This window comes from Anguilla rostrata, chromosome 10, assembly GCF_018555375.3.
Source record: "Anguilla rostrata isolate EN2019 chromosome 10, ASM1855537v3, whole genome shotgun sequence".
NCBI classification, from domain to species: domain Eukaryota; kingdom Metazoa; phylum Chordata; class Actinopteri; order Anguilliformes; family Anguillidae; genus Anguilla; species Anguilla rostrata.
Window position 1 is genome coordinate 34,243,834 of NC_057942.1, and position 27,420 is coordinate 34,271,253.

A 27,420-nucleotide genomic window follows, 5' to 3' on the forward strand; every position below is an offset into this window, starting at 1 on the left:
AGCAGCCTTTGAACCAGACCGATTCTCATCGCGTCACACCCTGACGAACACCAGCGCAGGTCCAATGTTGTTTTGTTTGCTTTTCCGATGAACCATCACATTCGAGAGCAGCAACGTCAGTGTGCAGGTGCCGCTCTGTTCCTTTTCATAATTTCATTTATTTATGGCACGCACCTGGGACTGCTTTTTGTCCATCTTTGTCTTGGCTTCTACTGTATTTTTTTTTAATTACCCAGAATTCTATGGAGTGGAGTGGCTTCAATTCACAGCTCACAATCTGTAATCCTCAGTGTCCAGTGGAGTGTCACTGGTGGATGAAATGACAACTTTCACACGTCATATTGAACAATAACAAAAAGGCCATTCACCTGGTTTAGTCTTGAAACTAAATAATTAATTTGTGAAAACAATCTCATTTTAAAACAGACTGAGCATGGTATTGGCTATCTGCTGTAGCATGGATATGTTAGTGAGAAATAACTGACTGCTAAATGTCTTCTTGTTAAGAAAAAATGTGGACGCCCTCCATGGTTCCAGTGTTCATGTGACTGACTCGTAGTATTGATTGTGCTCAGGATGACTGATGTCATCATTGAAAAAAATGGTCAGTAGACTGTAGGCTTATGAGTTCCAGGAATGCTTAACTGCAGATCAATGTAAGCGATGGGTCAACTGGTATGCCTGCTATCCCCTTTGTCTGCATCATTATTCTCAGATCATATAATTTGTTTTGAACCTTGTCTCATGTGGACATAATAGCACGATCGTCTAGTGTCATATTGCCTGTAAAGCAGCGTCAGAATCAGAAATTAAATAAAAGCTAGCACATCACAGTTCTTTGTTGTTTTCATTAATAAATAAAGGTCTATTTGCTTGGGCAGTTCACCAAAAGAACATTGCAGTTAGCAAATGGATCTTATTCAAGAGAACACCTGACCGAATGAGTGGAAAAATATACGGCAGCTCAAATATTTGATTATACATGGGATTCAGGCTGGTTTCTTATTCAATGGGATTGTTTCCTGTATAACCTTGCTAAATTCTTACATCAGCTCTGACTAGTTACCTGATGTCACTCAATAATCATATAAATTGTCCCATTTGTATGCAATGCTTAATGCTGGAGGTTATTTAATAATATTCATGTAATAAGCTGTCAAATGGCATTTTGGTAATGTTGTGTGTCAAACAAAGCACAAAGCATTCAGTGAAAATCTCACCCTTGCAAAAATGGTTTGTATTATTTACCCATGAGCATCCATGGGGCTGTGTGTGTAAAGTTATGCCTCTTCTTTTTATACAGGCACAGATCTCTGCGTTGTTATGGTAGGGTGTCTCAGTTTAATGCAGGAGCCCACTGCTGCCATTGACAATATGCAGGCATACTTTCAGCATCGATGGTGCTTTAAATCACCTCTATTGATCTTCTCGGTATTCATGAATGAAAATGTGGAAAGGGTACACAGGGAAGGCGCTGTGGTATCGAATAACAAGAAAGTGAAGCGACATGAACAACTGAAGAGGGGGTGAATCTGACCCCTGAGAGCCACACAGTGACCTCCATGCGGATTGGTCTGCCTTGGTCTTATACTCATAGACATGGTGTGTGCTGGTCAAAGTCCAAACAGTGTGAATGTAGTGTGTGTCAGGCAAGAGTGTGTGAGGCACAGACACAGACAGAGACACAGGCACAGACACATCACAGACACAGACAGCTCATAATAAGCAACTTCATTGTGTTAGCAATAACATGCACCATTGTAATTGGTCAGCCACAAGGATCTGCATTGTAGTTCTTGATTGTGTTTCTTTATCAGATTATAACCCCGGGGGGATATAAATAAGTTTCTGCTCGAGATATAAAACCAAAGGAACCATGAGTGAAAAGGAAGGATGTGTGAAAATAGAATGCACATACGCATCTTGTGTTTCACTACACAGGATGCACACAGGATGCAGGACATAAGGAACAGATCAAGAAGGCGTATGAGCATGCATAATGTACTAATCATCAATATGCACCAGTAGCAACTGTAGGCTAACTCCAGGTATTAATGCAGGGACAGTTGCCAGGCAGTTGCTGGTATCCGATGTAATGTTCCAGGAAGCCACGCATGGAAATACTCATTTACAGGATGGTTATGCAATTATAATGAGATGAAAAATGTTCTGTGTCTTTTCCGCCTAACTGCCTCAGTGTTGTGGTTCAGAGCTGTCAAGAGAAAAGCTATTGGTAATAAATGGCCTGGGTTAAACTTTTGCTAATGTACATTTTGTATTTTAAGAGAGCGAAATAATTGTGTTAACCAGAAGAGGGCGACAATTAAACATCAATTAATTCTGCTAAATGTACTCCTTTCTTTAAATGGTCATTCTGTAACCACTACAAAGTCTATGTGAGTTTACCGTCACTTTGATTTTATAAAGCAACAAATAAAGTATGCCATATTGCATCCTGAAAAATTAGCAGGAACTGAAAAATCGGTTGACTGTACACACACCCCAAATTATGTAAAAACATTGCAGTGTGACAGGTAAATGTGCAGTGAAACATGAAAACTGAAAGATTTACTCCACAGGAGTTCAACTCCAGTCCTGAAGGGCCAAAGTGTCAGATGGTTTCCAGGGAATTATTGGCACTAGTGGTTCATTTAAGCCATCGATTGGCTGAAGAATTCCCATACCTTGTTCTCAAGGCTGCTGATTGGTAGCTGACTGAAAGGAAACCACAGACATTGCAGCCCCCTGGAAATTCAGTTTGACACCCCTGATTTACATAGTTCATTCAGCATGTGAATAAGACAATTTAAACAGCATGAGTACAAAAAAGTTGGATTGCACAAGCAAAGATAATCTTTTACAAACAATGCAAAAGACAGATTGGGGTGCTTAGAAATAGTACTGTTTGTAGCAGTCGGTCCGCTGGAGAGGCGGATTGGTCTTGGCTGCACTGGCTGGTGGTGAGAGCACATCCACCTGGTTTGCATTAGCTAATTAGCCCAGGTGCTTAAAGGTGTGCTGCTCTCCACGATTCAGGGCAGAGGCTGGGAGCTAACACTGAGAGCGCATTATGATTTCTGTTTAGTTTTATTTTTGAACACTAAAAATCCTCAGCTGGGATGCTGGAGGAGCTGGACCTGGCCGGGAAGGCGGGTCAGCTACAGAGCAGGCAAACTGAAAAGTCGCTGCTCTGTTTTACTTTTTTTGTCTTTCTTATTTTAGCTTGTTGTTTTAGTTTATTGTTTTTGCCCGACACCCGTGAGGGGGAACGGTGAAGGTGTCAGTTTATTTTATTTCATGTTTGTGTGGGGGCGCCCTCTCTCCCCATGCGACAGACAACGGTGTTGCCCAGTACTGCCGCACCTCCCTCCCTGGGGTGTCACGCTTGGTGTGTGACACTGTTGTTCTCACCTATAGAATTATTGTAAAGATGTGGAGCCATGGCCACTGAATGCCAGTTTCATTCAGAATTAGTTTCAGGATTTAATTCAGAAACAAATTAAGGATTCCTCTGCCTTTGTGTAACCTTATGATCACCCCCAACCCTGCAAGATGGCTTGCTCTCAAGCTGCTGGTTTATCTGTTTTACTCAAAGTTTAAAACTGACAATCTTCTCTGAAAGTCCTGCCAAGGCTTAGGAGAGGCAGTCACATAATTTTTTACCTTCAAGGCCAAGCTCAAGGCCTTTTCTTTTTTATTTTAGGATAATGTGAATGAAATATTCTAGCAATATTGTGAAACTGTGACAAGACCAGAGTCAGCTACTGGCTCCCACTCACAGTGTGCAGTGCAAGCACTGTTGTCTCATTATCTCCTATACAAATCAAAAGGTCTTTGTTCAGTGAAAAATATATTCATGCATTCCCCACCGCTAATGCTGTCACTGCAATGTCAAGGATAGCTGGGTACCATACGGATTGGAAAAATAATGCGATACTCAAATTCTGCCACAGTGTGGCACTATGGTCTGTCCTTCAAAAGACAGGCGGTACAGGCGGATGACAACACATCAATATAAAAGAAAACATGCTATTAACAAAGAACCATTGTACCATTTCCTACAGAACACTTTGATTCACAGTGGAGTACATACTATTTTCAGAATTTTGGAATGCAGATGATGAATACTGATTCAGATGACTCAGACTTCTGTTTTAATCTTTCATATGCCAGTAGAAACCAGAACAGCATAAATATAATAAATAATAACTGGATTTGGAATTTATTACTCAACTTTATGGTGGACTGTTTAGTTGAGCTCACACATTTCAATAAGGTACATGCAGTGTGTTGCTTACATCACTAGATGGCAATGTAAGTTTACACTGTAATTGATTAGCTGTTGTTCTGCAGCTCCAGAATGCCTGATTCTGAGGGTTCCACTACTCACCGGAAATTATTAAAAAAGGAAAGACATTGTATTAGAGACAGATACCGCATTCCACTATGAATCCTGCTGCACAGTTTAAAATTGTTTCCTTTTCTGTTCTGATATTGCACAATGTGTTGTCCGTGCATGGATGAACATAATTCTCGACTAGTTTGTGGTTTCAATAAGTAATTACTCATGTTTGTGTATTTGTTGTTTCAAATCCATTGGTCAGCTGACACAATGTTCGGGTGTCTTTGCTCACCCAGTCTCTGGGCTAGAATGAGTTATTGTTGCAAGTAAGAGATCCCCCCCCCCCCCCCCCCCGGCAGCTTTTCTCCAATAGTGCTGTTCACCCACATACACGCTATGATGTAACAGCCATTAACAATAGTTCATTGGTTGTTAACAAGCTCACTGCTTGTGTTGTTTTAATGATATATTCAGTCATTACTTCTTAATCCACAGAGATGTTAATTTTCTGAATGGGAATTTTATGTTTTAGTACATGCTGAAATGAATTCATTAATGCAGGCCCAAGGCTCTCTTCAGTAAATTTCCTCAGAGGTTTGCATCTTAAGTGTCATTGGACATGCATGTCTGCACTGGAACTTGAGATTGGTTTTAGGTTTTATGTTACAAGTCCACCATCCATCCATCCATCTCTCATCCAACCCACTTATTCCTGATCAGGGGTTGCTGGAGTGGGAGGAGTGCCTGGAGCCTATCCCATCATGCACTAGGCAAGAGGCAGGAATGCAACCTAGACAGGTCGCCAATCCATTGCTAATCGCATACATCATTCATACACTCATACTTATGTTCTTAGACTCCAATTAGCCTAACCTGCATTTCTTTGGACTGTGGGAGGAAGCCCACACAGACATGTGGCTAACATGCAAACTCCATACTGACAGGCCCTGGTCAGAATTAGAACCCAGGACCTTCTTGCTGTGAGGTGACAGTGCTATTCATTGCACCACTGTGCTGCCACACAACTGCACCAAACATCTGAAAATGAACTGCAGGAAGAGTGGGAGGGTTCACCGAAATGCTGGCAACTTTCTTTTATTTAGTCATCTTTTTCATCTTACACAACTATTTCAGGTATAAACACTTCCTCTAAGTCATTCGGAAAGTCAAAATACATACCGATATGCACAGAAAAAGTATAAATTATTTACAGTTAAACACAATAGCACTTGAGATTTAAAAAAAAAAAAAATGACAAGGCAAGCTGGACATCAGTCAATAAATATAACTTCATTTCATGTCCGAGCATCCTGGAAACAATGTTTTCGCTCACAGATTTTAATAGAAAATTAGTTAGGGCAATAACAGACCAACATATGTTATGTATCTAATACAAAATTAAATAGGGAAAACATAATAAAATAACAGTAAATATCAGTACATTATATAAGAAATATGATAGGACAAATAATTTTAGGGAACATAAATACTTTTTGGACAATGTGGCGGGGGAAAAAAAGTACACACACACTTTAACAGGGGCTTACCCAATCCTGCACAAACAGGGTTAAAACAAATGCAAAGTTTAATCGTGAATCCTTTTCACAATTTCAACTTGCTTAAATAGCTTTAATTTTCAGTACCCACCTGGTGAAATGACCAGAGATCTAAGTCTTAACACTGAGTCTTAACCCAAAAGTGGGAGGAGCTATCACGTACCATCAGTGACTCATGGACTTAAATCAATTGAGCTGTTTTTGTTTGGTTGATAAATACTGGTGATTGACAGCCACAGTTAGCCCCGAAACCCTATGGCCTTTACAAAGCCTCTCTGCTGTAACAAGCCTTATATCACCTCATTACACATCTGCATTATGAATCAGAGGGGCGGGGCTCTGTTATTCAGAAAAAACCCTCTTCTCAGACAAAAGTGGGCTATCTTAAGTGCTAGAAGCAACCAGCACTCCAACGCTATACTTAGCTTACGCGACTAATGTCGAGCCCAAATGACACCGATAATTGAGAACATAGACGTGGTATCTCCACACTTAGACGCCATTTATGCTCGCGGCTAATGCTCTGGAGATAAGCAGGGGAGGGAAGGCTGGGTGGGATGCATTCCTGTTTTAGTGTATTACAAAAGCACAGCACAGAAAATGACATCAGTAATTCCTAAATGCACTCAGCACATTTAGCGCCTTCCTGCCTGAGAGAATATTTCATTCTAAAAAAAAAAAACAGGTTGCCATGTTGGGAAACAATGACACAATACTTGTATTTACACACACAAAAAAGGAACGTACATGATAACAAAAACTACAAATAACGTTAGCTTATGGACTGAAATTATTAATGCTCCAGCTAAGAAATAGACGCTACTGCCGTCACAGTAAGCATAATGCTGGTCTTAAAGAGAGCAGCTTTGGAACCGTTCCAGTTAGCCAACCAGCAGCAAAACTCCAATGTTTCGTGAAGCGATCGTACTTTTTGAAAATGTCAGACCATTCTGTGGCAAGAGAATCCGGGTCCCCTCCTGCTGCCTGGACTGTTCGCAAATGTCCTTCGACTGAAGAAAGAAAAAACAAAAAGAATCTTCTGGGGCCATTCTCTTTGACAGCTATAGTGTTTCCTTTAGAAAAAAAGACTACAAATTCTTACAAAGAGATGAAAAATCGGTCCCGAAATGCCCCGTGCGGAGAGGAAAACCCCTGACGGGCTAAATTAATTAAATGGCGAGGTCCTCGCTGGAAATGTAAAGATTGTCGTTCCCCTCCAAACGGGGATACTTTTCACTTTGTTCGGTCACAGCTGAGTCGAGCAGGGACCCATCTTCTGAAGGGCCGACTGTAGCGTTTACCTTCTTCTCTTCATACTCTACTTAGCAGAGTAGACCTGCAAAACCCGAAACGAGAAACGTATTAAGAACAACATCGACGGGATAAAGAGCTTTTTGCATATTGAAAATAAACTATTAAGTAAATAAAGTATTTTGTACTGCAGTTTCAAAACCGCATCACAATAGAGTCCAGCACATAGCTGTTTCAAAGTCTGATAATACATCGCCACAGTGGAAATGCTATGGTATTTCCCTGAAGCCATCCGCGTTCGAGATTAGCCTTTTCGGTCACGCAAGGGTTTGTTTCCTCTGAAACATTACTAGGTTCATTCACATCTCGGATGGACCGTTTTTTGCTGTTGGGGGGCCCAGTTCGGTTAATGACACATTGAGTCACACGGGAGGAAAAGGAGAACCGTATGTGGTGATGAATTGATACCGGGAGACATGGCCCAGCTCAGAGCCATGAGATTTCCCTGAGAGCATCAGCACAAAGTCATGAGACGATCCAAGTGCTTACTGTTCACTTCCTACAGCCGCTTAAATTCATATACATTTGTACCACGACACTAAAATCTTGTCTATATTTATGTCGTTAGTATTTATTACTGTGTTTTTAATAAAATACAAAACAAAGCACGGAAGACAGAGCAGTTTGTTTTGTCTTCAGCTTGTTAAGAATAAATGGGTATATCCTTTAATAATGAGTGTGAAGGGTAATCAACTTGGTGCTGCTAGACTGAAAACAAATGTCCTTTCTGTGATATAAAATGCAATTTAACTTGCTGTAGCACTGACGTATTTTGCCGTGTCTGTGCTGTGATTTAAAAAGAAATCACTCATAAAGCAAAGTCACTTCAAACACAACGAGGATGGGCTCTCCTCTCTTTAAGCGCACCGTCTCAGTGCCCGCACAACATCGCCTCGTCAGCAAGTCCGTCGCTAGTCCTGAGGCTAACGCACGCGAACTCGGTTCAACGCAGTGATTTTCCACCCGTCCATCAAAGCTGACGCACAGGGCGACCCGGCGATCGAACACAAATCGACTCGGAGCGACGGAGGGCCCAGGCGGTCCCCGGGCGAGGTTGTAAACGGGGGCGGGGCCTGGTTTGACAGGGTTGATGAATGGGGCCGACCCCCCATCACCCCCATCACCACCACCCAAGAACCTCACCTCAGAGACTTCCATCTGTCCTTCTCCATGTTGTTCTCAGGACCTTCGCTCTCGTAGGACGCCAGATACAAGGCTGTGGGGACAAGAGACGGTCTTGTTACTGTTGGCACATGTTAACAGGGGGTGCGAGCTCAAGACCAGAACGCTGCTTTGTCACAAAGTCAGGATGCCATGGCAGCTGCCAGATACTGGAGACCCCAAGGTTGCCTTTTCAAGTCCAGACACAGAGTTCCAGTTAACATTCAGTTGTAAAAACTATGCCTTGTGAAATGTGAAGGTCGCCCAAGATGAGGGTGTCTGATATGCATATACAGTAATGTAATAATGCAGTGAAAGGCGTTTTGGAAGAGGATCACTCAAACACAGTCAATCAGGCCAGGATACACAAGGAATAGTGGTTGTGACCATTCTAGGGATTGATTTTGTTGGATCGAATTCCAGACTAAACAGGGTTTTTTTGTTTTTTGCCCAAAATTGTCCTTCACCTATTATATTATGCAATGGCAGGACAATCTTGGGAAGCAAGTCTACACTGACCTAAAATGGGCTTTGGGCTGAACTTGGAAAGATTTTTAACCTATTGGCCCGAGAGAAAGAGTATAGTCATGGGGTCAGTTGGTTCCCCTGGTGGTTTTTGGGGTCAAGAGGCTGAGGGAGCCAGCGTTCGGTATCCAATAATAATCCAATCCGGTGAAGCAGTCAAGCTTAAAATCTGAAAGCATGCAAAATGAAAAGCCACCTAAGCCATGGGATCATGTTCTTTTCGAGCTGATGACAGAAAAACAAACATGAAAAAAAACCCTGCTCGGCTATGACATCAGAGCCGCGCAGCGCTCTGATTGGAGGAGGGGGGGTGACACGTACCATCCTCACTGAAGACGGGCGCGGTCAGTAGGTAGTGAAGGATCTTGCGGTCTCTCTCAAAGGGACACTCCACCTTCTTCCAGGTCATGAACTCGCTCACCTGCTTGGCCATTTCCCAGAATTTCTGTAATTAAAAAAAAAAAAAACATCAAGTTATAAAAATCTGGAAACAGGTTCTTCAGTCATCCTGCTCCATTCAGACCACGGTGAAGGGGTTCAAGGAATCCCAAAGATAGTGCTTTGGATGCATTTTCCATGATCTTGTTTTGTCTTACTAAGGTTCACAAAAGTTCACAAGTTGATTCTACTCAAAACACAATTTTTTAATGCTGACATAGAAAACTATACACAAAACATATGTTTCAAGGACACATTTATTCTGCCCTGATTTCTTTTCACTCTGTAAACTCTCTACAAAACTCTTCTAACCTCCAGAACCTTTGATCTTTTAAATACATAAAAATCCACTTACTTCAAAATTCACCTGGCCATTCGGCAACCGGTTGGCACATCCCTCGTTGAGGAAGTAGATGTCCTTGATTAACAAGCTGAAGAACGGTATGACGATCTATGAAAAGAAAAGAAAAACTGATGAGGCTGAGGTAATAGCACAGACAGTCCACGGGATGGGATCAGGCCAGAACATGGGTCAGAAGTGGCATTAATGGACAAAACTGACAGCTTAAGGCAAGAGTCCTACAGGTGGACATCGAGAGGATCACCCATGATGACACTCAAGAGGGTCAACCTTGAGTCTTCTTCTGTTGGCTTTTCAGGCTGCACCCATTTGTCCTTTACAAACAGTTGCTACTTCTTTGTTATCTGAAGTGCACCACAAGTCAAAATTTCTCAATTTCAATAATTTTCCTGTAATTTTCACAATGGATTGAAGAGGATATGAGACAGCAGTAATGCAGACCCGGAGAATCTTCAGAAACACTATATCACAAGCATGTGAGAGTCCATAATTAATTAAGGCATGTACTGCTTGAGGATCGCCAAAGAGCTCAAGTGGAGCATTGATGGCTAAATTCAGCCCTGAGGAATCGCATTAGCATATAAGTACAGAATTATTTCTGTCCCGCCTTGTGAAAGGAGCTCACAGCTGTAAGGACGTTCTGGGAAAAACATGTTATGTAACAGAGAGAGAGAACAAAAAATAAATAAAAAATGATCTGCCATGCTCGGAAAGATGTGACCATCCGTGAACCACCCAAGAAGTCAGAAGGGCTGGGATTCCAGTTTTTAGCCCGAGAACATTTCGTCTCATGACCTCTGCCTGTCGATGCTGGGTCGGCTAGTCCTCTCTCTCGGGCCAGCGAGACGTGGGCGGCTCGTGAATTCTCCTCAACAAGCCCCCCGTGGCCGAACGCTTCCAAACCGCCCACCACAACCGCCCCCGAGAGATCGGTACTGATGGGGCGCAAAACATTCTGGCAACGCTCTTTATCTTAAGTGCTGGGGGCATCGTAGCGGCTATTGCTCTGCTGTGGACCGTCGGGTCGCGGTAGGGATGCGAGAACACAATGTGAGCTGGCCCGGTGCCACGTTTTCTAGAAGGGAACACAACGTGTCTGAAGAGGAAACGGCACGTCGTCTTGACGTCAGTCCCGGACGACCCGTCTTGCAAGCTGACCCCCACTGTCCTTTGGGTTCAAACGCTGGCTTACGTAACCGTCAAAACAATCGAAAGGCCCAGTTCTTGTTTAGCGTAAATAAGGTATTTAACGCTGTGCGCTGTTGATAACGGAACGCGCACCAAAGGCTACTTTTGTGCGTTTCGCCGTCTGCTGGCCTACTTTCAAAGCCACTTGCATTCCCCAGACTGGATTGTGTTTAGATTACATGAAAGATCAGACGCCTGATACAATCACTACTTTTACATAATAATCAATCACCACTAAAATTACGGAGTATTTATTGCTTTTGGTTGTGAAATGGCTTTTTGGGGCACATTTTTGTTGGAGCGGAAACTTTCCCTCCACTCGCAGATAGTGAACGCCCCCTTCGAAATGACCACTCAAAAATGAAAACATGTGCATTGCGCAACGCCGTGACTGGGTTTGTGGGAACCGGTCTCCACAATTCTGTGAGTGCATGAGTAACCCTCCCACTGTTTGGAGGATGCAAGCTGAATAAATTACATAAAGCTCTACTCTTCAAAAAACAACAACATCATGAACTCTCAGTCTCACCGTAGGTCAGAACTGGCACAGAAGTTCACTTCGGGGATTTTGCCTTCAGAAGTTCAGGATGTCAGTCGGATTTTGGGCAGGGGGGTGGAGAAAGATTTGGGGTTTTTACCTTCTCTCTGCTGCTGTGGGCCGTTATGGACCTCTGGGTCGCCCCTCGTAGTGCTGTCCTGTAGTTGTAGAAATTGCTGGAAGGATCCATTTGGTGCTGCAGAATTCAAACAAAACCAAAGGGTGAATTGATTTGTAATAAAATACTGAACTTCCACAGGGGGGAAAAACCTCTATTTTGCATGTTCTGAGAATAAACACCCTGAATGGCGAAGCTCTACATCCCCCAAAATTGAAAGGACAAATAAAGCAAAGAGGCCAACGATCTGAGCTCGCAATCAAACTCGATTAACCGTCGAGATCCGCAGAGGCCTGTTCTGAGTCACCCGTATAAGTGCGCATTTAATTTCCGAGCGCCCTCCAGAACCCACGCACACTCAGCCCCTCACAATGCTCCAATTAGCATGAAGCCTGCCATGCAAACCACAGTCAAAGGCGCTCGCCCACACAGCGTTACCCGCCCACATGCTTAGTCACCACCCACTGATGTTTGCCAGTAAATGAAGCACAATATTGATACCGTACGTTTCCTTACCTCCAGAATGTCGAATTTGGCCGTTTTGACCTTGGCCCAGGTCTTCTTCAGTCGGGACACCGGACTCATGTTCATCCCGGCTGTGAGCGGTGGAGGAGTTTGGACGGGGGTGGGGGAGGAGGAGGGTAGGTTGGAGAAGAGAAGGACGTGAACGTCCATCCGTGCCATTCAGACAGAAACAACCCCCAGCAGCGGTTTGTCATTCTTCCTTTAACCCGTCCCACCCCGCCCCACCCCCTAGGACAGGCCAGAAGCATCTGGAAGGACAATGGAGCTAGTTTCTGCGCGCCCCCCTATCCTATGTTTAACATATGGTGAAGGGGCGTGTGAGGGAGATGGTGCTACTGGGGGGGGTTAATCCAGGGAGGTGGAAGGACACGTCTCCCCGGTGACCCCCCAGGACACTTCAACCCACAAACCCACCCTCCTCAGGGCAATTGCGCCCTCACCTCTGACTACTGCATTTTATCGCTACTGTGAAGCCCTGCTTAAAGAGACCATTTTAATCATTCATGCACTGCGCTGTAGTACTTCTGTTCGCAGCTTATCCTCACATCAAAGTTAATCACTTATGAATGGAGGCCAAAGCACAGTTATATAAAAGAATGAGCCAGGCTTGTTTTTATTTTTTAGAACGGTTTTGTTAGAAATTGACAGCGATACAAACGTTCTGAGACCGCAGCATTGTTTTATGGCTGTCAACATTTAGCTCGCTGGGCGAGTGGTGATTCTTTAGTTTTTCTTTGTTTTTTAAACAAAGGGGCTTTTCTGTGCCGACAGGTGTTTGTGCCTTTGTAACGAGCGCCGACGTCACGGCGACGGGCCTGGCCCCCGGCGGCTGCCTCAGTCGCGCTCGCTGCGAGGTCAGGGCAACGTGCCACCAAGCGAGCGCTACGGCTCGGAGCGCGCCAACCTTTCCCATGACACGTCTGTGCCTTCACACCGGTCTGACTCACCCCCCCCCCCCCCATCTCCCCAGAGAGAGACTGCGCAAAGCTTGGCCAAGGGCTGAGTCTCTGGGGAGAAAATGAGGGCTGGGACAGCTGCCACAGTCCCCTAAACCCCTACCCCCCCAAAAAAAAAATTCAAATAAAAGTGCCGGCCCCCCCAACTTGGCGGTCAGTCAGCACTGACCATCTGCCTGTGGCGGGACACACCGCCAGCCATGTGCGCCCCCACCCCCCCCCCCCCAGCCACTTCACCCCCTGACACTCCCTGACACCCTGGAGGCTGGTTCCCACTACCCACGATTCTTTGAGCCACCCCACACATATTACAGCATACAGCCCAGGGACTCATCGATCCAAACTGGCAGAGGAACCATTTTTATTTTATGTATTCAAAACAAGGAAGTGGACACACACAGCTGGTTTTTCCCCAATCTCTATCTGCGAGAAACTCACTAATTAAATAATCTAGCTCAACCATATTAATAGCACCTTTAATTACAGCTATATAATCGCTGCAAAGTCATGTTTTATACTGCCGCAAGGATTTGAAGAGAGTACTTCATGACAAATGTGTGCCAAACAACAAACTAGATAAGCTGATCGAATTTTCAAGAACAAAAGCTTTTTTTGTGAGGAACAGAAATTGGGGCAAACTGTTGGAAGGGAGAAAAGACAAACAGACGCAAAAAAAGAACTCACAGATAATGGCCATGAGGGAGTTGAAGTTGCCGATGTTGAAGCACTCCCGCGCCACATCGATGAAGAACTCGATGACCCGCGCTCTCTGCTTCTTCTTAACCGGCTGCAGGGGAGCAGAGGCACATGATTAACTGGCTGATAGGGACCACATCAGGTTTGGTGGGGGGGGGGGGGGACAGAGAGAGATAAAGATAGCCAGGTGATGCACCCACCATGCAGATCTCCGTGGCAACCAGGTAGCTGAGCCTGTTGAACCAAGCCACGTACGCCTCCAGGTTGCTGGCCTTCTTGTGGTCGCTGAAGCAACTCTGTGGGTGAGGGAAGCACAGGTCCCATTAAAACGAGGGAAGTGCCTTTCCTTACATGTGCTGTAGATAACTATATTTTTTCTTAAAAACACACACACACAATGGACAATAATAACAATCACTGGCAGAGGAGCATAAAAATAAAAAATAAGAGACTACAGAATAGGCATTTCACTGATGTGGTTACATTTTCTGAAGCAGTGCCACAAACTGGATGAAAATAATGCCCTAGTTCCCTTGTTTGTAGCCATCCCCAGACAGAAAACCCAAAAATAAAAAAAAAACATTTGGAGCAAACTCTATTTAAGCCACTGAAAGCATTTGACTCTATAGCAGGCCCTAGCTAGAGGCCAAAGGCATCTGTAATACCAGACTTAGAACCGTGTAACTCAGACACGGCCTTTAGTCCATTTTCCACCCGTTAATCACTGCGAGCTCCATTTATAGACTCCTCTCCCTCATATCTGTTGTCCAGCAACTAATCCTGAGCTCATCGGCCCTTTGAGTGACAGCCGCTTTTGGCAAATCGTGCCTCTCCTAGGCATCCACAGCGTAAAACTTCACTTAAGAAAGCTCTTACAGTTCCAGGGCAGCACAAAGAAAAGCGCGCCAAAACCGAGAGGTTCCTGTTGCCTAGCAGCCGAAAGCCAGGGCCATGCGATCCAAACAAAACCAGCAGTGGTTTTGTGGAGCTGAATGGTTGCTAGGCTATCGCTGATGAGAATTCTATTCAGAATGTTATTCAAAAAAGCTGAACGATGAGAGTAAAACTATTTTGCATGTCTAGACTCCACCATGAAGAACATGGTGCATTTTAATAAGAGCGTATGACGTATTTGGCTTCCAAGTACAGAGTGATTATGTACAATCAAAACGTAATTTTTCACTGCCAGACAGCCATGCCATAGTGTGTTAAGAGTCTCACAAATGTGAAACATCTGATTTTCTTTCCTATTTTGATGCCAATTAAGATTGATATCTTGGGATGATATTCAAAGCTGTGGCCAGCTTTCTTCCCTGAGGCACTGAAGCAGGATTTAATTAGCGGAGGAACTGAATTCAGGGTTAGTTGCCAAAACCTAGTAACCACTCTGAGCTACAGCGCGAGACGGACTAGCCAAATTCTGATGTAACTGGTGCTAAAGGGACTTCCTCTGTTCTGCCCCACAATACCTTATCATTGTCCAGTGGGTCCTTCTGAGCAAAGGCTTGAATAAACTCCTCAGGCCCAATGTAGCTCAGTCTTTCCTGAAAATAAATACAAAATAAATGCATTAATTCCACCTGCATATGATAAGTAGTTGATAATGAAGTACATGAAGAGCTTGTTTATCCTGTACAACAGTGATCTCCATTCCTGGTCCTGGCAGGCCACAGGGTCTGTTGTTTTTTTCTGGTTACTCGGCAGTTAATTGACCAATCAAAGCAGCCAATTACAGTTAACTCCCCCCACCTGGTTTCTTGGGTCTGAACTGGTTTCTGATATTAAGGCAGAAACAAAAAATCAGCAGACCCTGCAGCCCGCCAGGACCAGGAATGAAGATCACTTCAATGCTACTTTTACTGAAAATACAATCGGCAGCATAAGTAAAAAGACAACTGATTGGACAAATTAAAAACAGTGCTCGATAATAACAACAAAAAACTTCATTTCCCAGACTCTCCTGCCGAGTGGTACATACAAGTTCGATGTGGGTGAGCTGCTGGGAGAGGGTGAAGGGGTCATTGCAGATGGTCAGGATGTCCCTCTGGATGGACTGCGGTTTGGTCTTCAGGACAGTCAGCCTGTCGGTCGCCGTGGCGTTGATTTTGGCCAGCGCCTCCTCGTATTGGCTCAGGGTGGTCAGCTTACGGATCAGGGTCTGGGACATCTGCTGGACAGCCTTGCGGTAAAGCTGCAACAACACCAGCAGGCCAGCGTGAATTATAATGCCAGAAACACCATTGTTACTGACTCTATTGAAGATAAACTCCTTGCCCAAGGGTTTAACTTCAATCCACACAGGAATTCACAGAGCAACCATTCTTCTTCTAACCAAACACTCCTCAAGAAAGCCCAACTCAGTGTAGACAAATAATCAATATTTTGTTATTGCTGATATCAGAGCAAACAGCAACAATTGGTAGATTAGAAGCGGTCAATTGTTTACAATAAATATTAGTGTGAAGTTGTATTAACAGTGTTGTGATGCATTATCTTGAAATCTTTACTCTGCATGATCTGTATCAAGCATTAACTGTCTTAAACCAGGCCACTCTTAACTCAAGTCTTTGCTAAGTCAAGTTGACATCAAGTTGGCAGATATACAAAAGTTAAATACAAGAAATTATAAGTAATTTTGGACAACAATAACTGTACAAAAGCAACAAAGGCATTTGACTGTGTGAAGGCTGAGCCCCACAGCCCAGACAATGGAAAGTTCTGGAACACTGTCAATGGGCAGCAATGGTATGCTGTAATCTAATTGGCACAGAGAATTGCACATTTTTTTCAGAGCTTGCAAAATGCATGACTAGACCAGACCAGACCAGACTAGACCAGAGAGCCGGGGTCCCGCCAGGGTTCGACCCGCCTCTTCTAACTCAATATGGAGTTGCGTGATGTTAGATAACCAGGCTTTGACACACTTAGGAGGGGGGAGAGGGTTACATAAGCATGCCCTAGTTCCTCTCCCGGCGGGTGGAACAGAGTGCGGAGGCCCGTTCAAGGCAACATGCACTTCTCCCAGGATTCGCCGTAAAGTCCCAGCAATTCCATCTACTGGCTAGATTCTCAGGGCCCAAGATCTGAAGAGAAGCCGTCTTAAGGAATGCCATATTCAGTGAGTAGGAGGGATGTGTCAAGCCAGAGTTCAAAGTCTAGGTCTTTTTTTCTTGTCAGTTTTTTGGGGAGTTTACCCCCCCCCCCTCCCCAGTCCGGTCTATTCCAGTTTCCAAAGCAGTCAGCACAAAGCCACAGGCATCTGTGGATGGGTTGAAACAAACCCCATTAATCAGCAGGTACGGGGAGGTCATGTGCAAGGCAGGAGAGTGTGGCCCTTCCTGTAATTCTTCTGTCAATCAGCAATAATGAGGTACCTTCAGTCAGCGGTACCTGCACTTTGAGAGGCCCCTCAGCATCTCAAAGAAGTTAACCGATTCTGACACAAAGCAAGAGATGGCCCCAAATTTGTATGTAAGGAACTGGTTACCTAAGTGGTAAAATGACCACTTCTGTTGTGACATGAAGTGGTACCTCTAAAGCTCGACAGAATGTCTGTCACATTGAACCATTCTGAGATCAAAACATTTGTATACATAATGACCACTGTCATTAAGCGTTTTAAATTTGAATAGTGAAACAGAGGCTTCGACAAAAGATGCCTGTTTACAGCTTCATCATGTGATTTTAGCTATGTAGCTACCTTTATTTGCTTTCCATTTGGACCACGTCCTTTTCCAAAGGAAACCACTTTGGATATACTAGAGGCAACAGAAAGACTCCCTGGATACACCTTCCCCTGCTGCACTCTTCTGCTGGTTAACCACTGATGTACGGTTGAGTGGCCGCAAATGGAGCTCTCAGTGGAGATTAATAGTAGCTACAACGGACTTCACAGAAGTGGGATCATTTGATCACACCTTGACTGATAGACCCGGCCTGTAGTTTCCTAGGATCCCGTTACAGTGATGAAAGAGACGCTTGTTTATATGTGTCTGGGCAGGGGATCAAAGGGAATCGCTGATCGTCTCTCAAAACTTTACCATCTGCCGAGGCTTCTGTGCCCACCACAAATAGAGGGGGTATATTTAGAAACAGGTCCGGCAGATAACTAGCTGGCATTTTCGAGCATCATGTGGCTCGGCTGTCGTGACGGCCCGCGTTAAAAAAAACTCCGTTTTGGCCCCACCTTGTCAGTCAGGGCTGGCAAACCAACCTAGCGGCAGCCGGGCTGACGGCACGACCACTGTCACTGAGCCTCCCCACGCCTCCCCACGTCAAAGTGACATCACTTCCTGTCAGGATCAAATGACCCGCTCCAGAAAGCTGCCTCTTATGTAAGCGGCGGCTCGGACAGGGGGTGGGGCTTCTAGACCTCGCTCTGGGGGGTGGGCATAGCAGGTCCCTCATGGGGTGCAAGCCTTGTTTTCACTGGCTGTGGAGCAGACCTCAGCTTTCTCTATATAGCCAAGTGCTTCCATTATGACAGCTCTTGCAAACCAAGCCTGAAAGAGAAACGTGGTCTCTGGAATATTCCACAAACAGATGTTAGAGACTCTATTCTAGGATTCTTTGCCAGCCAGCAAAGTCCAATCAGCGCACAGCTAACCAGGACCCAGTTGCGTTTTTCCAGGTGCTGGTATGGGGAGGTTAGGTCAGAGGTTCCAGGGGACAAACTTGCACCATAACGTGAGGTGCACTGCTGTTCCCGGAAACTGGTACTGTGTCTGGGATCAATAGAGAACACTGTTACTGTCCAAACCCTCTCTTTCTAATCGATTCAAAGGTTAGAGACAGTCTCTGTTGTTCTTGGACCTTCCTGGTGCATGTACGTATACATGCACACACTTGTATGCATTTACATACACACACGCACATTGTACATTGTTGTGCACAAACATCTACACTGTAAGGAAAACAACAGTGCCTATCACTGCCTACTGCAGCAAAAAAGTCAAAGAACTATGAATTCTGTCTCACAGTTAGCAGGCAGTCAAAATCACATGGACAGTGCACATGGCTGGTTTTACTGAGATGGTAAAGTCTGCACACTAGTCACCCAATGGCACATATGGTCTCACCATTCTAAACACTCCTTATTGTTTTAGAAGGTGCAGAATCAGTATCTACACTTTGTGCCACCAGACAAGCTCTTTGAATAGAAGGCACTTTCTTTAGGGAGCTGTCCAACTGAGCAGATGTTAGCGAGCGTGTTGGAACGCTGCCTGCCTGCCTGAACCCTAGCTGCCTCTAGCTAGCCTCAGTAATTCCCCTCCTGGCAATACAAAGAAAGTTACACATGAGACGCCACAGGCAGGATACAGTGTGTGGACCTGACTCAATACCATCAAGTCACGGGGCGTTATGGAGGGGAGGTCGGGGTAATAACATTAAGGTGAAGTCAGAAAAACAAAACTAACAAAGTTTAGAACAGAACATTAGAAGCAGGCCACCGTAATGCAGTTCACATGCCGACTACACACATTTAAGGAGCTATCCTGTATTTACCACAGTCTTTATTTGGTGCATAATCCAGGAAAACTGAAGACACATAAACTACATGTAGGAAACTACCACTCATGACCGACACGTCCCCAAATTTCCCTGAAATTTAACAGGTCAGATATGCTTCAGAAACAATGTTTTCCATTCACCATGCACCAGTACTAGCTTTTTAGCAAATCCACATTGTTTTGTAGATAGTAGACTTCCTTGCGAAAATGGGCACAACAAATATCAACTATTGTGGTTATTCAACACTGTAGTGCCTGTGGGCCTCCAGAAATGAAACTCATTTCTTGTGGGTCTCTTTAAGAAAACTTATTGGTTTGTCTGCATCCAGAGAAGGTGCAATGTTTAGGCATTTCCAACTTTGCTTGCTTGCGCAAAAGTGGCAAGAGCATTATTTGCAAAGTACAAGTAGAAAGGATTTCACTGGTCTTAGCATTTTAGTGACATATAATGTACAAAGTTAACCCCGCCCACTGAAAATCTGCCGTTCAGCCAAGGGGGAAAGCAAGCAAGTCTCAACACAGGCTTTTCTATGTATTTTTTGAAGGAATCATTAAAAAATATTCCTGGGCCAATTCTAAATGCAAAAAAGTATTAAAACGACACCAGAAAATCATACATTTCAGTTTCCCGGAACTTTTATGTTGCAATCAACATCAGCCCAACTAATCAAATTCCCTGTAAGAGTGCTACAGTAACAGCCAGAAATCTGAATTTTTAAGGTTTTCTTCAAACCCGTCCAACCAAAACCAACTGTTCTGCAGCTAAAAAAAACCGGTGGGCCAATTCCTGCTCTCAATTCCCCACTGTGCAACCTCGCGCACGGTATTCGACTGTTAATCCAGGCATGCTTGATCATTTAAACCCAACACAGGTCGTTCTCTCTCCACTGTTAAGAGCATGCATATCAGAAGCTTTAAGATGATACCCTGCTGGGAGCCGGTGGATAAAAAACGGAAACAGACTTCAAAACGCAGATGTTTTTCTTCGCTCTTCGGTGCTACGTACTACGGGGACTAATGTGAAAGGAAAAGAAGTGATGTACAGCGAGCACATATTCAGCAAACCGAAAGCAGAGGGAAAAAAGGAGAAACAGATCAAAACTAGCATATCAAAACCAACAAGAAAGTAGGTTGATCAAGACTCGTAATTCAACAAACTGAATAAGGAACACCTGCCTACAGGCACAGTGAATGAGACTAGCCAGGAGGCAGGAGATGACCTGATAACTTCAAGAAAGAGACAGAGAGCGTACGAAAAGAGTTACAGAGATTGAGATAAAGGGAAAGAGAGGGAGTTAAAGATATTCAGATAAAGAGAGAGAGTGAAAGTGCCTAAGAGAGAAAGTTATGAGAGAGCTGGGGTGTAACAGGAGCTACTGTCTGCTGGCACACTGACCTCATCCCCGCTGGCCAATCGCTGCGTGAGCTCCTTCAGGCTGCGCATCATGCGCTCGTCCCGGAAGTCGTACGGGAAGGTCTCCGTCCACTCCGACAGCAGCTGCAGGATCTTCGGCGCCATCTTTCGGATCCTCATCTGCCGTTTCAGAAAAACAGAGTTCAGAAGTTAATATAGCCGCCATTCCATTCAGATACAAATCTTTAGAATATGTATCAAAAACTACTATGAAGAGGAATATAATGAGTTTCAAAGAATGGGTGAAAAGGTGAAATCGTTGAAAAAGAATGGGCGTTAAAAAACATTATTTTATCGAACGTATGGACACTGAATACAAGATTTTAAAGGTGAGTTTAGGAATGAGAGCAGAGGGACAGGCTGGGGCGATCAGTACCTTATCAGCTTGGGGGTCGCTGAGTCTCTGGTGCTCCACACACAGGTAGCAGACCTTAGACATCAGCTCGTGAGGGTGAATGAACACCCTGGAGCTCAGCAGGAAGGTGAAGATGTACGTCCTCTGTGACAGAAGAACAGAAAGCCACGTCAACAAATTGCAAAGAGCCACTTCAACAGTACAGTTGGATTTCATGAATTAGTTGCTCATAAAATTGACCAAGGTGTCGTGGGAGAGTGCAGACACTCACGTCAGGGTAGTAGTCCATGTTGGGGACTAAGTGCTGAATGAGAGCTTCCAGAGACCCTGACACGAGGTTGTTCTCATGGTAATACAGGCCGGAGTAGCTCTCCTCCGCCGTCTGGTAGAGATTCCTGTTGTAACCGCTGGTGCCAAACACAGTGGGAAATGGCGGAGTTTGAGGCATCTTGTCCTGTTGAAAAATTTAAAAAACTTTCATGGGAAACTGGATCAAATCCTGGTCCTCTGGACATTTCTGGGAAAAGCCACAAACGGGAGAAATTTTGCTGACCACAATTTCTGAGGAAAGCGCTTTTTTTCATATTTTCAAAGAACCCTAGAAAGCTCATGCAGCTTAGACCGTGGACCTAAGAGACACTTAAAATATACATTTTTAATTATTTAAGACATACCCTTGGCTGCAAGAAGTAAGATGTAAGTAGCTTACTATTTTCATTAAAAGTTGTCAGCAAAACCATACATGTGAATGTTTTTAGTGCATATCTGCTACTCCAGTGATCAGCATCTGATTGGTCCCATACAAATCACATGAGAGCATGGCAGAAACCACACTTTCTAATCCACCGTGATACCACCGGATCGCTCGGGAGCCGAGACCTTCCCCCCGCATTGACTTAAGCACAATAATCTCCCACAAGCTCTTAGCTCACATGGGCATCAGCACAGCAGACTCACGTACACGAGACATGATAACCAGGAACACTCTGACCTGAAGATCAGGGTTTTTCGAACAGAATGACACTTATTCAAAGACCAACCGGGGATTAGACGGACCGAGCAACTGAATGGAGGATTCTTCGGAGTCGGAAGACGTGAACAACCCGCTCCCTCTCCCCGCATACATGTAAAAACATACATTTCGGTGGTCATCACAGAACTCTCTGTGTTCGTTTCTCAATCCTAGCAAAAACAAAAAAAAATCACCTGCTTGCTCAGGCTGAACCCAGGCTGCCATGCTAATGAACCACCTGACTTTGGGCCCGCTTGTGCGAGCCCATCGCGAGCCGCCATGACACCTCCTTTCACACTGCCTCCTAAAGCCTGCCGGCAATTAAGCGATTAGGCGGATTCTTCCTCCGAGCGGTGTCCGTGACGGAGAGGCGCTCCCGCGGGCCACCAAACCGCACAATGGAGGCATTCAGTGGCCCGGCACGGGGCGAGGGGACCCCCAGACAATGGCCAACTCCACGGCCTGCAACTCACCCCCCCCCCACCCTCCTCCCATCGTCTATTCAGGGAGACATTTGGGTGAGCACACATGGGCTGGGGTCAGAAAGGGAGTTTGGGGGTTGCCAGGGTTCCCCTTTTCCATAAGACGGAACATAAGCTGGGCCACGGATATTAGCATTAAAAAGAGTCTTAGAAGTCAGATCAGCGTCCTCTGCATCTGTTCAGAGATCAGAGTCACCCCCAACCTCACCCCCCCATTCAACTGTGGCAATGAGATCAGTGGAGTGGAGAAATATCAATGTCAAGACTGCAGCTTCCCTCCCGAAATTCCCTCTTAAAAGAAGAAACAAAGAGAACCTCAAACCTTTTCTAATTAACCACATCGCCTACACCCGACCTAAATACATGGTGTCAAAACTAAACCAGTAATCAATCGTGCTGTTGATAAACTTGGATGATTTAATCAATATCCTCATTAGATCCAAATCACATGCTAAAATAAACAAGTTACTAAAACACAATTACGAAAGATTCTATTGAATGAGCTGCTGCTTGATACAACTTTGATACCACATTTTTTATTTTGTTTTTTTGCAACAGTGGCTTTCCTATTTTTTTAATGGTTAGAAACACTACACTGCTAGCAACATTAGCATTACATTACATCTGATGTTAATGCTAATGATGCTACATCAATAGCATTTCAGCACACGCGATTCCACCACATCCTCAGACGTGCGAAAAGGCACAACACGTGTGTGTGTGTGGCACCAGAGTGCATCTGTGCAGGTGACGTCAGTGGGGGGCCCAGAGAAGGGTCTGGGTGGCCATTGTAGAGGCAAAGCCCCAGCACTCCGAACAGAATACAAATGCCCCCCTCCGCCTCGGCACCTCCTGATTGGCCAAAGATGGCAGCTGCATCGCCACATAATCCTGTAGAAGTCTAAAACAAAGCGGGTGCAGACTGCAAACAGGACATCTGAAACGACTTGCATTTCAGCTCCAGGTGTTAGATGCATACGAGCCACGTGTTGGGCGTGCACGCAGACAAAGGCAAACGTCCTCAAGACGGCGTTGGCTTAAGCTTACCACCACATGTGTACGGACACAAACAAAAACACACAGTGCCCAAAAATAGGACATTGTTTTGGTTACGGTTTAATCAAGCCAGCGAAGCATGTGAAGCCATCTGCCCCCACACCCAGGGAACTGGAACTCAGTCAAGAAACCAGAACGATCCCAGGAGACCTCTTTGGAAAACTCTCCACTCCATTGCTCAACAAAGCAAATCATGATAAAAAAAAATATCAACAGGAAAAAAATTCTCCCAGCTGCAAAACTGGCACAGTGTTCGGTTAAGACATCATCACATGATGACCGTAATCTCTGACCACTGCTGAGAAGATGACTGGGTCAAAACATCTCGCAGCAATTTGGTTCACAGGGGACTTCCTCCCACACTGGTAGCTAAATTTGGGAGATTAGTAATGGCCTTTAAAAAGCTTGGCTGCTATGAAACGGCACTGTCACTGTTTGGTATCAGACGACCATAACACGCCAAACCTCAAAAATAAAGGGATGAATTATACTTAGGCCTAATACATTCAATACAACTCAAACATTCAATTCAACAGGCACTGCTGTGCTGCAATCCCATACATTTCAATGAGAATTGATTCACAGCGTAGACACTGCTCCAGAACAGGATGGCACCGCCAGGAAAAGCCAGTCTGCACTCATACACAAATTGGCTGTAGTTTGCTTTTCAATGAGTGCTTCACTCAGAGAAGGATGAGTGGGTGGATTTCACTTTATATAGCCGCCGAGGCTAAACTTACATCCCGCCCCACCAGCAAGGTGTTAACGACCGCCCATAAGAGACCGTCCGGGAAGAGAAAGCCATATAATTGAAGCCAGGATGCGGGAAATTGCTCCCACACTTGTTTCCAGTTCGCTGCAACTACCCAGAACCCCTGGTAGATTTTTATGGTGGGGAAACTGAATAAACAAGACTTCTGTTTTCTCACATGGCTTTGAGACACCTGACACATCCGCTAACTGAAAGACTGGCTCAGTCCCTCTTGGGTCTGTCCCAGCTAACACAAAAACGTTCTCACAACGGTGCTGCCATGTACTGACAATGTTATAACATTGATGGAACATTCTGGAAACATTGTGACAACATTTTGTGATAGCTGGGAGCTACTGCACTGGAGAACTGAGACCCTGTGAGTTATCCAGTGGACAAGACAATCATGATATAGCAAAAGCTGTCCTGTCATTCAAACAACAAACAAAACACAGGTCACTATCAAAAACAGAGCACGTCCACAGATGCAGTGAACTGCATCATATAAGCAGATATTAAAACAAACACTGCTCATATGATACAGTGGGGGGGGGGGGGTTCACAATGACTCAGAAACTGTGCTCAAATTACACACGCCAGTGCTACCCACGAGCTGAACTCTGTTCACATTGCAAACTACTTCCAGAATCTTGGCGGAAGGGTGCACAAAAACATTATCATACCTTGGTCGAAGTCCCTCCAAGTCACAATAACGTCAGCAGTTTAGACTCAAGGTACAGTGAGAACATTCCTATTCCCATGATTCCAATGAACATTAACAAAGTGCACGCAGGTGGCGATGTAATATGAACTCAGGCATCAAAGTGCTCTCTTTGTACCACTCAAAAAAAGGACAGGAGATCGTGATCTGAAAACGTCCAGTGGCCAAGAGAATCCTATTTACCTCTCCAAGATCTGTGCATCTAAAAATAGTCCAAAGAAATACGAATGCCAAAAGTCTCAGTATGGGGAACCACACATTAGATATGCCCTCAATAAAAGATGCTTTTACAATTTGTAAAGTCAATAGTAGAGCCGGTTTGAGAGGTGCCGCCTAATAAATGCCTCTGATCATTTGCAGTATGCATAATTCTGACATTTTTATTTTGATTATTTAAATTTTCTTACAGATAGTGTCCAACATAACACATTACAGCACTGTTCTCGGACATGCGGAGTGTGTGATGTTCTTGGGTTCCGCTACTCCCATATTTTCCCCCCAACTAAAAATCACTAACAATTCCACCGATTCCAAGCGGTCGACACACGTAAGGACGGTGAACCCTCGCTCCGAGTTACCTCAATGTAGGCTAATTGTCAAAGCAAGTGGTGCACGATAATTCTCTACGAATATTACCTCCCGATCACGACGATTATGTACGGATTTTAAGGCCATAATCTACAGTCACCATCAAAGGCAAGTTCAGAAGGCTATCTGTAACTGCTTCAAATGCTTATTAAAAGGGTGATCATGCATGCACTCGCGCTTTTCTAAACCCATACATCGTTTCACCGCGTGAGTTCTTCTGCAGAGCGATTCACCAAGTAAATGCTACTTCTTATCAGACATGAAAATGTCACGTTAACCTATCACTGGAAGAATTAGCAAAACTGTAATCAACTGCTTTTCTGCCGATTATGCATGTAAATTAAATCTTAAATACAGAACATGCAGCCAGTTTATTAATATGAGGAGTAACAGCGCCTTAATCCATGTACACCCAGCACAGACTTGCATTAATATAGTCGGTGAAAACAGATCACCGCTTGGATACGGTAAAAAAATATAACACATAGCGCAATAAAATCGTTTTCAAAACGCAGAGACAAATGAGACTATCCACTCACCTCGAAACTGAAATCTGAGTTTGTAGGTTTTAAGTCTTCTAAATCAGTTCACACGTCTCTCCGATCTCCTGCAATTTATTTAATGTAGGCGAGCTATCCTTATCTTTAAATGGTTAAACTTCGCTTTACAATAGATGAAAGAGATACATCCCAGTTCAGCTGCCTAAAGTTGAATCTGTGAATATCCAAACATACATACACATGACAATTCCTGACACATCCACCCACTGACTGAACCACACACTACGGACTTCACATGTAGGGCTATTAGTCAAAGAGCCGGGAAAGACCGCCTTCTTCGTGACATTCTACTACAATGACCAGCAAGAGCCAATTAGAGAAGAGAAGCATGGAACTACTACGGCAGCATTTAGCCTGTCCATCAACTGTGAGGGGCGTACTGCTGTTTATTGTAATGTTTCATATGAATTGTATTATACGGACACCCACTTGTTTAAAGAACTGTTAGCCCCAATGTATGGGAATCAAATTCATGGGGAAAAATAACTGAATAAAAATACTATATATTCACTGGAAAACAGTTCCAATGGTATGCTTCCTTGCTACTATTCATTCGGTGCAATATAATAATAATAATAATAATAATAATAATAATAATAATAATAAAATTACAAAAAAGTTAATTCGTCTTAATTTGCCTGTCAGTTTCCTGAGGCTAATTCCAAAAGGGCAAATTCCAAAAATGCTGAAAGATAGGATGGACCTAGGGCTTGACCACTGACCTCTTTATTAAATACAGAGATCAGCGGGTGGGATTGTTGGAATGCTGACAACTTCGGATGAAAACCACAGCCATGGGCAAGAACTAGAAAAGTTCAAAGGTAAAATAATCAATGCTGGGTGCAACTTCAAAGCGCAAGGTAACTTCATCACTGCAATGAAAATATGCTCATGCCTGAAATTCACAAGAGTTTTACATTGCAACAAGATAAAATAGGCTGGTGGCAAAGTTTGCACACACACACGTACACAACTCACACACCAAGAAATGCATATGGATTTTGAATACACATGCATGCTAAACACTACTAACTCAAATATACTGTACCATCAAATGAACAAGGTACAACATTGCAAAGACAGTTTGCGATAAAGTTAATGTTTTCACTTAAGGACATCCTGTTTGCTATCTTTTAGCACACTGCATTCAGCAATGTTTTGTTCCATGCCTTGTGGTTGGAGTGGTTAAAAAGAACGCTGACTACTATTTTGCAGACTACTGGAAGACAATCTGCATCTGACAGAACCAGGATTTT

At 44.2% G+C, this 27,420-nt stretch overlaps 1 protein-coding gene across 3 annotated transcripts in view; it reads right to left on the minus strand.

Moving 5' to 3' along the window:
• Positions 1 to 5,411: 5,411 nt before the first annotated feature.
• Positions 5,412 to 27,420, minus strand: part of rasgef1ba (RasGEF domain family, member 1Ba) — a 78,998-nt gene continuing 56,989 nt past the window's right edge. For 2 of the 3 annotated variants that reach the window (XM_064296668.1, XM_064296669.1), the window contains 13 exons: positions 21,266 to 21,448; positions 21,016 to 21,138; positions 20,622 to 20,759; positions 15,694 to 15,906; positions 15,185 to 15,259; positions 13,916 to 14,011; positions 13,704 to 13,806; positions 12,055 to 12,134; positions 11,521 to 11,616; positions 9,689 to 9,784; positions 9,217 to 9,340; positions 8,353 to 8,425; positions 5,412 to 7,234 (listed from right to left, as the gene is read on the minus strand). In XM_064296668.1, the coding sequence (XP_064152738.1) occupies positions 7,210 to 7,234; positions 8,353 to 8,425; positions 9,217 to 9,340; positions 9,689 to 9,784; positions 11,521 to 11,616; positions 12,055 to 12,134; positions 13,704 to 13,806; positions 13,916 to 14,011; positions 15,185 to 15,259; positions 15,694 to 15,906; positions 20,622 to 20,759; positions 21,016 to 21,138; positions 21,266 to 21,448 (1,425 nt within the window). In that variant the 3' untranslated portion in view covers positions 5,412 to 7,209. Of the gene's footprint in view, positions 7,235 to 8,352; positions 8,426 to 9,216; positions 9,341 to 9,688; positions 9,785 to 11,520; positions 11,617 to 12,054; positions 12,135 to 13,703; positions 13,807 to 13,915; positions 14,012 to 15,184; positions 15,260 to 15,693; positions 15,907 to 20,621; positions 20,760 to 21,015; positions 21,139 to 21,265; positions 21,449 to 26,143; positions 26,401 to 27,420 lie in introns of those variants that run through there. The other variant, XM_064296670.1, reaches the window with a different exon arrangement.